Below are 12,500 nucleotides of genomic sequence, written 5' to 3' on the forward strand. Positions count from 1 at the left end.
TAGGGAGCTTAAGCAACGACAACGGCGACGGCAACGAGAACGTCATCTCAAAATATAAATTCGCGTTGTTGTAATCGCTTCGTTACTATTTCAACTTTTTTAATATGACGGGGGTGTGGTAGTTCCTCAAAAATGACGCTGGTAGGAACGGCGCTCAATTTAGGGCAGAAAATGAAAATTTATCCTCAAGTAATGACGTTGTCCATAAAACCTCAAATTTGGCTGTTTCACGTTGTAGTTTTGCTGACGACGGCAAAGAATTGGACAAAAGTGAAAAACACTCGTGCAGGGCGTGAAAAGCTATTGTTTTTGCCTACCAAATATGCAAATTTGTGACGCTCTCGTTGCCGTCGCCGTTGTCGTTGCTTAAGCTCCCTAATCTCCTTATTATCATTGGTTAAAAGAAGAAACAAATCGTGCTGCACGTGTGGCACGCATTTTAGGAAGTATTTCTGCCGTACTCTGCACGACAACGCCGTGAAATCACCAAATTTGAAGTTTTGACGACTATGTGAGCATACTAATGTGAACCTTTCATTCACTATTTTTACCCTGAAACCGCTCGCACCAATTTGTTTTTGAGATACTTCGCCCACACTGCGCGATTTGAACGAGATAGAATACATGTAATCGTGAAGGACATAAATTATACGATACAGCAAAGTTCTATTTTGAGGTGAAGTTTTCGTTGATGTCGCCCAAGTAGATCAAAGGCCCTTTTAATGAAAGGCGAGTGCTCTCAACTCCAGTCTGCTATCTCTGCTTCCAATTCAGAAGTCATAGACCGAGATCAGTACATGTATAAAACTTACTCATAAGTGGTTTCGCCTCGCCATCATCTTCTTCTTTCTCATCTTGTTCTTTCTCTTGTTCCTTATCATCTCCTTTTCGTGATGAAGCCTTTTCCTTTTCAGGGTCTGGTTGTTCTTTAGTGGTAACAAATTCACTCTTTTCTTCCACTTGGCTTTCTTCCTTCTCGTCAGAAGCTATATTTTCGTATCCGTTGTTAATGGCTTTGCCGATACCGTTGGAAGCGTGTAAATCGGATTTGAACTCTGGGCTGCCTGTGTTCGTTATCTTGTAGACCCAAGCCTTGAAGTTTCGAGATGATCGGCGCAATATGTGATCGAATACCCGAAAGTCTAGCATCCGCGCTCTCTGAAACAAACAACGATAAAACACGAGCGTTTGTATTTGTATTGTAGTTAAAGCTTTGAAATGGTCAACTTTAGTTGATGCAACGGATATTTTAACAAACAATCATTATTAGTAATCATCCAAGTTTCCCCAAGTCATCATCAAAGGTTGGAATACATATCTTCATTCATTTATGGAAGTTAACATTAAATTTCACTTCCTGGTTTCCTACATTTGTACATATTCACCAGTCAATAGCTACCTTAAATTCCGAGTAAAAGTACTACAAGTACATTTTTAAGTTATGAACACTCACATTAATAATTATTGTAATTTTATTTTATCTTTAAGCCCTGTGTCCCGTGGGGGGTACTCCCCTATATAAGGTATATAGGTATGTGCCGCCCCAAAGGGTATGGTTTTTGAGCCGTTTTGGTCTGAAAACGGGTATAGATTTTGACAATTATGGTCTGAAATCGGGTCGGGTTTTTGGGGCCGGGAACATTTACGAAAGCTTACAAACATATTTTTCTTCTCGGTACGTAACTGGAACGACTAACTGAACTGAACTTCAAATGATTTTTTTTTCATTTAAATTGATACAAAAGAGATAGATTTATGTTCAATGTTAATAGGCCTTATAATGTATAATAACGAGTCAATGTATTTTCATTCCTTTCGAGTTCGTTTTTTTTATATTATTGTTCTGTTCTGTTATTCTGTTCCCGTTAGATCGATTAGTATATCTGCAAACTGTTTTCATGACGGCACAATTTAAAGCGTGAATTATTCTAGAATTTTGTGCCTGATGCAATTCTCAGTGTTTTATACTTCCTAATAAAAAATATTATGCTTTAACGTAATATACTTTGTTGTGATTTCACTCGGATACTATAATAATGTAACGATCTTATAAAGCCATGTCTGAAAACGGGTGTATATTTGCAAGTTCAGGTCTGAAAACGGGTATGAATTTTAGAGATCAGGTCTGAAAACGGGTGTGGAAAATGGCATGTTTAGGTCTGAAATAGGGTCGGGATTTGAAGACCCGGGCGGCACACCCCCACCAAGAATTCCGAGGAGTACCCCCCGGGCCCTGTGTGTACACCCAGAATGGAAAACGTCTAACCAGAGACTTAATACTCCACAACTTTGTTTACTGATTACCTAGTCTTCCACCTGAAAGGTACTTGAGGTCAGCCTTCATTGTGTCAAACAACATAAGATTGAAGTCATTCTGCGCATGTCAGTGCTCACATTCATATTCTTATATTGAGTGATACTTCCATCTGCTATCTTCCAGGTGGAAGACAGTTAATCAATGCATAAAGTTTTTAAGATCTTAGATCTTACATCTATTACATTGAATTCTCTGATAAAAATAAAGAATTATTTATTATTCAGAAGACCCTCTATTAAATTAAAAATATTCACATATATAAAGTTGCAAGGTAAACTGCTATTTTAAGGAATTGATTGTAATCTCTAAAATTGCCCGCTAAGAAAAGCAGTTGATCATAAACAACATTACTCGTAACATTTAGTGACAATTTAGGATCACGTAGCGATTTTGCCTTCCATTGTTTGCTTGGCTGTTCAAATGAATTCAGCCCATGCCATTTCTTGCTGAGCTAAACTTCAGAATGCTCGGCACTTATTTGCATAAGAATAGCATGTATTGCCATAAGCCTCTGTAAGTGCCCCTAAGAACGAGTTTCTATGCCTTGTTTCGATTTGGTTTAATCTTTAAAGTCACACAGGTAGCTCGTCAAACGCTTTTAAGTTGCCTCGCGTTTCCATACAGAATGTATGTTGCGATAGACATCTACTGTGTAATTCAACATAATTTTAGAAACATGAAGGGCCCTTTGATCAGTTTTGCTAGCACTCGTGCTCGGAATGAATGTCACGCAACGCTCCCGCCAAAGTTCTTTGGGGGAGCGTTGCGTGACATCCAAAAATCGGCTGCGAAGGAGACTAAAAGAGGTTTGGTGCGATATACGTTGTGTTTATCTGTGGATTTTCTGCGGTCCAGCTAGCGGTGGACAAGCACCGCCGTTCTTCACACGGTGATTCTGCAGCACAGGAAGACCAATTCATTCTCCTTCCGGCTTCGCTGCTCGCGATTAGCGGCTCCGCCGCCAAAACTTACTTAAAACTTTATTCCACGCGCCTAGAATACCGCCAGCTACACAGGAAATGGCTGACGTCATCGTTCACACTTCTTGTTAAACACGCGAATAGGCGGCAGAACGCACCGTGTTGTCAACGAATTGGGCTTCAAAACTTGAAAGAGCTTGCAACTTTGTCATGTTTGTTACTCAGCAAAAGCTCAGCCTTACAAAATGTATTTGTGAAATGTCTTTAACCCTCGCCGTCGTTGCCATGACTGCGGAATATTTGGTTCTAAATAAAACCAAGAGAAAATATCAAATGTCACAGTTGAATGGACTGTGATCTCGCTATACGAAGATACGGTGGCCCACAGATTTTCTCAGACAAAAACAGTCAACATCTATATAAAGCAACTAGTTGACCTTGATTCCCTTACGAGTCCTTTACAGGTTGAAGGTTTGAGATAATCATCAGTCAGGGAAGCAATCCCTCGAGTCTGTTTAAGCATTATAAAACAAGACGTCAGGAATTTAATGGCAACATTTGCGTGACAATGTGAGCACCTTCATTAGTCATACCATTCCCACAAAACATCATTCCTTTCACTTTGAGTTGCAGTTTACACTGATTGTGCCTACACTGGACGTCATAGGTTTGAGGTCCTTCTTTGAGGTGAGTAATGTCTTCCCCATGCATCTTCCAAATATGAAATCACAGCTTAGTGAATTTATTGAGAAGATGGGATCACTTCCGCCATCATGATGTAAACACCGAACAAGCCATTCTAATCTCCTTCTTGTAGATGTTTGCTAACACAGTAATTCTGAACTAACAATTGGTACATAAGAAAATGATATAATCTCATTATGCGCACCTTACACAAACTTCTGGTTGATACACATACAGGTGTTGTGGTCAAGAGGTCACTGAGTTTCATGTGGTGTCGCAGGGTTTCGTTGATCCCAAATTCACCTCTACCATACTTTACAAAAAGCCAATTACTTGTTTCCTGCCAGTTGGGGTGCTTAGCCATGTTTTGTTTGGTATGAAACATTTCTTGCTCTGTTCGTCGTAGCAAAGCGCATTTGAGCATATCCATGCGGAAAATGTGGTAGACAAAAATGATACACGGTTCTTTAATATTCCGGTTCAATCAAATTTAAACTACCTTATTGCCAGCTTTGGCAACCCAGCTTCGAGTTGAGTCGACTTTTCTTGTGTTGGACAAAAAGCGCCCTAAAAGACGGCTTCAAAGTATTTTTCCTGCGCAAGCAAATGTATTGTTTAATTAAAATTATTAAGTAATTAAGTAATAACAGTGAATCATGTTCCCTCTGTCATAGGCAGAACATTACGTCGACTCTAAACAGTGCTGTACTTCTGATGTTGATGTAAGTGCATCAATTGATTACATATATCCAAGGAATTGTAGTGATAGGGCAAGCAAGAATATTCAAGGGATTCGTCCGTAGCTCTACAAGGTGAGCAGCATGAGTAAAATATTTCTGTCCATTTCCTGTAGGATGCTAATTTTTTACCACGGTATCTGTTTCGTGTTTTGTACTGACAATCTAGCTCTCATTCCTGTGTCTAAGACTGCACCAAATGCTAGCATGTAATTTATTTCCAATTCAGTTGATCGTTTTGAACTCAGTATGAATTAGGAGTTTTGGATGGTAATCGTAAATTCGAAGACAAATTACTTCCGGCAAGAATTCACGTCCAAATTTGCATGTACTTGAAGATCGAAATACTGTTCCATGTTGTGGGCTCCAATCCTCACAGAACCCATTTTATAGTAATCGTATCTATTGCAATTATAAATTCAAAAATCTCGCCGTTTAAGGTCGCTCAAACCGGTTTCAACAATTTGGAGGGAAGTCTTATTTGTAGGATTAAGCCTACAACACTGTTTCACTTGACGGTAATGTTATGGTACCAAATGAAACGGCAATAATGGACATATTAATGTGACGAAATAAATAATAAATTACCATGGCAACAAAAGAACCATCTAAAATGCCCTACGTATTGTTCCCCATTGTGAAGGTAGCTATGAAGCTGCTCCAGATAATTTTTTTCAACTTTGCAGAAGAGTTTTATCTTTGCGCGATAATCACTCTCCAGCAATATAGGGTGTTTTTGGATGCCTTTTTTGTTGCCGTGGTAACCTATTACGTCACATTGATGAGTGCAGTTATTGGTGTTTTGTATGGTACCATAACATTGCCGTTAAGTGAAGCAGTTGGGTAGATTCAATTCTTTCCAACAGTACAGTTTTTTGGAAGTGTGAAAACTGGTTTGAGCCTGTTTAAGAGGTTATTATAAAAAAGCGGCTCTATACCCCAATGGGGGCCCTAAGGATTTATGATGATGATGATGATGAAGAGGTTAAGATAAGGTGAATAGGGTCGCATATTTATTCTGAGTTTATCAATTTTTTCCGAGTCCGTCAGTAAATCGCCAACTCTAATTATAAAAACACCAATTTGCCATTCACGACGGAAATAAATTTACCACTTCAAAAATATTTCCTCGATATTTCTGCATGCTAAGGATTTTCTGATCAAGCTACAGAATATTCGTAAAACAATCCAAACACTCCGCGCAACATTTAGTAAGTAGATTTTTCTTAAGTTAAAATTACACAAGTTTGTCAGCCCGACTGAAGTGTCTTCCAACATGTTGAAACTATTAATTTCTATCGTTTGCTAACTGGTAAGGTAAAGGTAAAGTCTGCTACGAGCCTCCGCTTACTGTACCATGAAGCGACTAGGAGGATTTCAACTCCCCCCTGGATGGGATGCTAATCCATCGCATGGTTACCCCCGGCATTTTCGCCGGTACCCATTTATACACCTGGGTGCCCAAGAACACAACACAATGTCCCAGACCAGGACCCGAACACCGAATACTCGATCCGGAGTCGAGCGCACATGAGGCCACTGCGCCTCCCTATTTGCTAACTGGAGTCGTCCAATTAATTGCATATGACATGTCGCGATCTGACGTGGCAACGCGAGAACGAGGGCCTGATCCCGCGAGGGTTTACAGTGCACGCGCGCTTGGTCGCATTTTTTTGGGTCTCTGTCCCATAAAGGCTACATTTTATCTCTAAAAACACTTTAGTGTTTCATTAATTTCCCTCTTACTTATTTTGATGAATGAAAAAGGATTGGCTGGAGTATCGAAACGCCTGAAACACTGGGTCTTCGGATTAAAACATGGCAAGCTTCATTCAAATTTCTCCAAACCAGAGTAGCGGTCAAAAAATGTCCTAACATGTTGGTTACTAAAGTGAGATCTTTTTGGGTGTGTCTACACTATATCTGATATCTAATTAAAGAAAAAGCATATTGGATAGGGCTTTTGTTAACGCATAGTAACGTTTTTGGCGCAGTTTCTGCGACGGAAGCATTCTGCGCCGCTTCAACTTTTAAACTACTTTTGTAAGCCAATAAAAGTCATCGACAAGGATGAAACTCTTTTTTCACTGTGTCTTTAAAAAATTCCGTTTCAAACATCAAAGCGTTCAAATTTATTCTCTTCTAGAGAGCACGTTAAGTTTCTGCGACGGAAGGATTCTGCGCCGCTTCAACTTGGAATGAATCATTGTGTATTGGATAGGTTTCTATGCAAATTTTAAACTCATTTTGTAAGCCAGGCAAAAGTCGTCGACACGGAGCGAGAAATGGAACTCTTTTCCCACTGTGTCTTTAAAAAATTCCGTTTCGAACATCAAAACTATCAAATTTATTATCTTCTAGAGAGCATGTTAAAGCGCATCTTTCCAGAGAGAGCTATCATAGTTTCTTTTCCCGTAAGAGGAGAATGAAATGAAATCCGCTTATGCAATATATTTATTCATTTATATTTGGTTTAGGTCCTTTTCGCCGCTGTGGCATTGCTTTATTATCACTAATTCGTGATGTCCTTGCACCCTTATCGTGACGAGGAGTTGAATCATTTCAAGTGTTTGTCGCTGGTTTTAAATGAATTCCCAAACGCTTTACGTCAGACTTTTAAAACGATGTGGGACACCATCATTGGGCATTGCCCTGGATACCAGCTTTGGGATGACTCCACTGCTGTAAGAAATCTCTTTCTCTCTACAGAGGGAGGGACAACTAAAGTTCCTACCAACCAGTCGTACAATGAATGGGATTGCACTGCCTTATTCCAGGCTACTATCTATGCAAAATCCTTCAGCATGCGTTACAGAACACTTTATGATTTATATGTCAAGCCCCGAGCTATTCCTCATGGAAGTTTCCATGCATCTGTGTTGAGCCCAGTAGGTGATAATGCCGAAACCTTTGCACTGGCCATTGATCAGCTTCGGCGTTTGAGGAATACGGTTTGTCATTCCTCTCGCTTGGAGATGGACAAAGCAACATTTGACCACAACATTCAGTATGCTAAAGAAGCGTTCAAGGCTCTGGGAATTTCAACTGCATCGATTGATGCCTTTGGAAGTTTGACTGCATCTGACTTTCCAATAGCAGAAGTCCGTAAGTTGGAACAACAGGTAAGGGAAGAGAAGCAAGCACACATAAAATGTTTAGAGAGCAGAAATGCAGATATGGAAAAGATTGAGGAGTCCTTAGCAGCCATAGAACAGAAAGTGGAAAGCCTCACTGCCAGCAAAGAAGAGGTCGCTATGCTAGAGCAAAGGGTTGTGGAGCATATGAATTCAGCTGAGGAGGGCTTGAGGATGCAACAGGAAGATATAAGTGCGTTAGGGAAGGAGATCCATGAGCTAAAAAAGAAGGAAGAGGAACGAGATACAGAAACAGAAAATACAGGTAAAAAGAAGGACTTTAACTGTTTTCAAGCCTCTTTCTAAAAAGCAGGATATAGCAATAGGCGTAATAAACAACTTACTGTTTGTCACTAAAAAGATGACAACAAGACGGACAGATCTTCCGTTCATCAATAAAAACCATATCTCGCGTCGTTAAAAAAAAAGAAACACACAAGTCACATAAAAATAAACGAGACTGTTACATTACCGCTCGAAACTGCTTGTGCATTTGCCGCGCGGTTCTTGTAGGTTTCTTTTCCACTACAAAAGGCATTCTTAAGTTTTTGAAAGTGTCACAACTGTTAACATTTGTAAGACAGCGTGATTGTTTGGAAAGTGATTGGATCGAAAAGTGAAGTCAACATGCAGGTTTTCAAGTGGGTAGTTTTAAATCCTTTCCTTCGTTCACAAGGACACTCTGTTTTCTAAGCGTTGTAATTTAAACATTTCCGAGCGGTACAGTAGTTGAAACCAAAGAGAGAAACGATCCTCGCACTTTTCTAGACAATTTAAGCAATTGTGTCAAAATTCAGGTGGTTCCAATGGTGCAATGCTCTACCAACTGAACTATGCCAAGCCACACAGCTGGAAGTGGGTAAGTTTGTTGGGCTCATGTGTTTCCGTGAAAGGATTCAATGAAGGAAATGTAGATATTACATTGAAGTGCGGGCTATTTAACGGTTAGATCGCGAAAGCGAGCGCGATATCGCCTAATACTGAGATCGACGAGGCCGAAGGCCGAGTCGGCTTAAATTAGGCGATATCACGCAAGCTTGCGCACTGTAAGTTTATTATAAATGAATGAAGGGGTAGTTTCTAAAGAAACTGTGGTGCTGCGTCGGTGGGGAAGTAGTATACAAAAATTTGGTTTATCAACGGAGTTGATAATGTAAATTGACCACTGTACAGAGATTCTAAAAGCTGACGTTTCGAGCGTTAGCCCTTCGTCAGAGCGATTCGCTCTGACGAAGGGCTAACGCTCGAAACGTCAGCTTTTAGAATCTCTGTACGGTGGTCAATTTACATTATCAACTCCGTTGATAAACCAAATTTTTGTAAGTTTATTATAGTTGAACACGTTGATAACAAGTGAAAGATTCCAAACTTGTAACATTTGTGAAGCGGCACCGGTCCGTCATTTTCACATTCTCTTGCGAAATCTGCATCTATCCATCTCCGAATAGACGTCATGTAGGCCTGCATCTATCAGTGTATCAGTGTATCAATGTGTTGATTTATTAAGACTAATATCTTCATTTCTTTAGTTATTAATCAAAGCCATAGGCCAATTTCTAAGATGACGTCACAAACAAATTTTCTTTAATTTATGCGGTGAAGAGGAGTTTCTGCACTGACGTCATCTCAGGAACGTGGCCAATACTGCATAGGGTCTGTCTTGGTTTAAATGAATGCAAATACATTTTGCTATCCCTACAATGCAATGGAAAGGAAACGGGAAATATGTCTGTTGAATTATAATTTCAGTTATGTTCACAAAGTTAAAGGTGATATTTGTTCTTACTTCTTAAAAACCTTCTCTACAGTTTACAAAGTCTCAACGAGACAAAGGATATCCAAAAAATAATAACAAGTAAGAAATGTCTACTTTGTATTTTACTTTGCATTACAAAGACATCAAGCCAACAGTGCCAAGATCTCGTCTTCCTTCAATGGTTCCAAACTTCACTGGCCGACAGAGTGAATGTAAAGAGATCGTGGATCTCGTCAGTTCCGAACATACCCGAATCCTGACGATCTGGGGCTCACCCGGATTCGGAAAAACATCGGTGGCAATAGCAGTGGGGCACCAACTGCAGTCTCGAGGCTTTCCTGTTTGTTTTCTTTCTTCACGAGGACTCCAGACAAAGGCAGATCTGACATCGAAGCTTTTCAGCCTCGCAAGACAACTCACCACGAGTCAGAGATCAGTACCTCAGCCTCTGTCGTTAGAAGATGAGTTAATCGAGACCCTCGGTAACATTTCAGATTCCCTCGTATTTATTCTTGATAATGTAGATGATCTACTAGAGAGTGGAATTCCAAAAGTAAAAGAAGACGTCCTGCAACTATTTGAAGAAATTCTCGTGCAAAATGAGAAGATAACTCTGGTGGTGACCACACGAGAATCATTTGAGTTTATGAACTTGAATTTCCAAGGTCACAAATCAATAAGAATAAGGCCACTGGATGATACCTCATCTCATGCTATAGTTCATGGATTGGTGCCAAATGCTAGTCCCGATGACTGCGCAAGAATTGCCCAAATATGTGGGTGTGTTCCTCTTGCAATGATGTTAATGTGCTCTCTAGTTTGTGAAGATGATGTTCAAACAAGTCAGTGTTTGAACGAAATCACTGAGTCCGCAACAGAAAGTATCGTCGATATCTTAGACAATCCAGATTATCCAGCTAATAAACGAATAAAGTTGCTGTATGAAACGTCTTTCCTCCGACTTTCTCCCGCAGAAAAAGAAGCATTTGTGTCTTTGTCTGTTCTTCCGGGGAGTTTTACCACGGATCTCGCCTCAGCTGTATTGAATGTTACGGGAGTGATTGAGACCAAGAAAATGTTGCAGCGACTCCGAAGAAAATCTCTTCTCGATTCAAACTCCCACTCTGGAAAATTTGCAATGCATAAGCTCCTTCAGTCATTTGCTAAAGAAGCAGGCGAACAGCGTATGGAAGAAATAGTAGCAATTGCAAAGTGCCGTTTCTATGCGTATTTCATTTCTCGTTTCGACAAATTGAACGATGAGTTTCTAGATGGTCATTCCATGGATGCATTCGTTGCATTCTATGAGGAAAAACAGCTTTTTATAGAAAGCCTAGTAGACGGTTGCACAGATCCCAGGATAGCCGAGAATGTTTTTAAAGTTTTGATAAAAGCAGAAATGTTTCTAGACTCGCTGTTTTGGTGTTCCACAGAATCTTATAATTTTGATAATATCTACGATTCGGCCTTAAAGTCAGCCAGTGCTCTGGGAAATATACATTACCAGAGGCATTTACTAGTTTCTAAAGCTTTTGCTGAAATTACTTGGGGAGCAGAAGGAAATGCAATGCAACTTCTCAAGAAGGCATATGAAATGGAGTCGACATCTTGTTCAGGTTCTGATGATGAAAGGAGTAAATACTTGTGTTACTTTGGCATCTGTCAGCTTGTTATTGGCGAAGTTAAGAGCGGGATACAGTGCCTGCTAGAGGCTGTTTCTTTAATGCATGAAACTGGAGAGCAGAAAATTCTGAGGCTCGTTGTTCACCAAGTAATTGCTGTCTATTATCAGTTCTTAAACGACCCATCTACCTCGACTTACTACTATAACAAAGCACGCAAAGAATGCAATTCCGCGGCAGACGAGCAACTGATTGTTATTCCACCTCTTGGATGCAAAGGAAAAGAACCCAAAAATGACAAAAAGCTTCAAACAAACACTTTTGTCTCGGGTAATTATTGGCCATTGCAATTCCTAGTTATATTTCACATCAGGAAAGCAGCAAAGAACTTCTTTGACACTGACACCCAGCAATTTGTAATCAACCCTGCCCTTCGAATATTAAATGATCTCCAGATAAATTCCAAAACCCCTTTTTATTTGTTTCATTTTTGCGGTAATGTTATGGCACTTCTGGGGTCAACATTCACAGAAGAGGGAATTGTTGGCGGATCAGGTTTCGAAGAATCCGTCGCACGTCACCAAGCAACACTCGAGCAATTCAAACATAGCTCTTCAGGCCCAGAGGGAAACGTTGCTTCAACCGTGACCCTTCGTACTCAAGAATGCAACAAGCCTCTCGCAAAGTTCTACCAAGACTTCGGTGAATTGCACCAAAGCAAAAAGAACTACTCAAAGGCTCTCTATTTTAAAACGTGCGCTCTTGATATCATATTGAGAACAAATAGACAGGAAGTAAATGCATTCTTAGCCCATAGCTACCTTTCACTTGGGATGACACAGCATTCGATGCGTGATTTTACCTCTGCTCTACAGTCAAAGCAAAGGTCGTTAAAAATACGAATGAAAGTGTTAGGAGAAGATCATGCAAGTACGGCTGATAGTTACCATTCCCTTGGGGTGACACAGCATTCGTTAGGTGATTTTATCTCTGCTCTCCAGTCTGCCAAACGGGCATTGCAAGTGAGAATAAAAGTGTTCGGAGAAGATCATGCAAGCATAGCAGATAGTTACCATTCACTCGGGGTTACACAGCATTCGTTAGGTGAGTTCACCTCTGCTCTCCAGTCTGCCAAACGGGCATTGCAATTGCGAATAAAAGTGTTCGGAGAAGATCATGCAACCACAGCTGATTGTTACCATTCACTCGGGGTGACACACCATTCGTTAGGTGATTTTACCTCTGCTCTCCAGTCTGCAAAACAGGCATTGCAAGTGCGAATAAAAGTGTTCGGAGAAGACCATGCAAGCATAGCTGATAGTTACCATTC

General features: G+C 40.3%; 2 protein-coding genes across 2 annotated transcripts in view; one reads left to right on the forward strand and one right to left on the reverse strand.

Moving 5' to 3' along the window:
* Nucleotides 1-4,314, reverse strand: part of LOC137984934 (sodium/potassium/calcium exchanger 3-like) — a 10,425-nt gene extending 6,111 nt beyond the window's left edge. Inside the window, exons 1-2 of the mRNA XM_068832274.1 lie at nucleotides 4,127-4,314; nucleotides 813-1,158 (exon numbers count right to left, since the gene is read on the reverse strand). Coding sequence (XP_068688375.1) covers nucleotides 813-1,158; nucleotides 4,127-4,306 — 526 coding nt within the window. The 5' untranslated portion in view covers nucleotides 4,307-4,314. The remainder of the gene's footprint in view (nucleotides 1-812; nucleotides 1,159-4,126) is intronic.
* Nucleotides 3,113-12,500, forward strand: part of LOC137984928 (uncharacterized) — a 10,229-nt gene continuing 841 nt past the window's right edge. The window contains exons 1-4 of the mRNA XM_068832265.1: nucleotides 3,113-3,924; nucleotides 4,596-4,733; nucleotides 7,136-8,057; nucleotides 9,689-12,500. The exon at nucleotides 9,689-12,500 is cut by the window's right edge and continues 841 nt beyond it. Of these exons, the coding sequence (XP_068688366.1) occupies nucleotides 7,181-8,057; nucleotides 9,689-12,500 (3,689 nt within the window). The 5' untranslated portion in view covers nucleotides 3,113-3,924; nucleotides 4,596-4,733; nucleotides 7,136-7,180. The remainder of the gene's footprint in view (nucleotides 3,925-4,595; nucleotides 4,734-7,135; nucleotides 8,058-9,688) is intronic.

Source organism: Montipora foliosa, chromosome 14 (assembly GCF_036669935.1).
Source record: "Montipora foliosa isolate CH-2021 chromosome 14, ASM3666993v2, whole genome shotgun sequence".
NCBI classification, from domain to species: Eukaryota; Metazoa; Cnidaria; class Anthozoa; order Scleractinia; family Acroporidae; genus Montipora; species Montipora foliosa.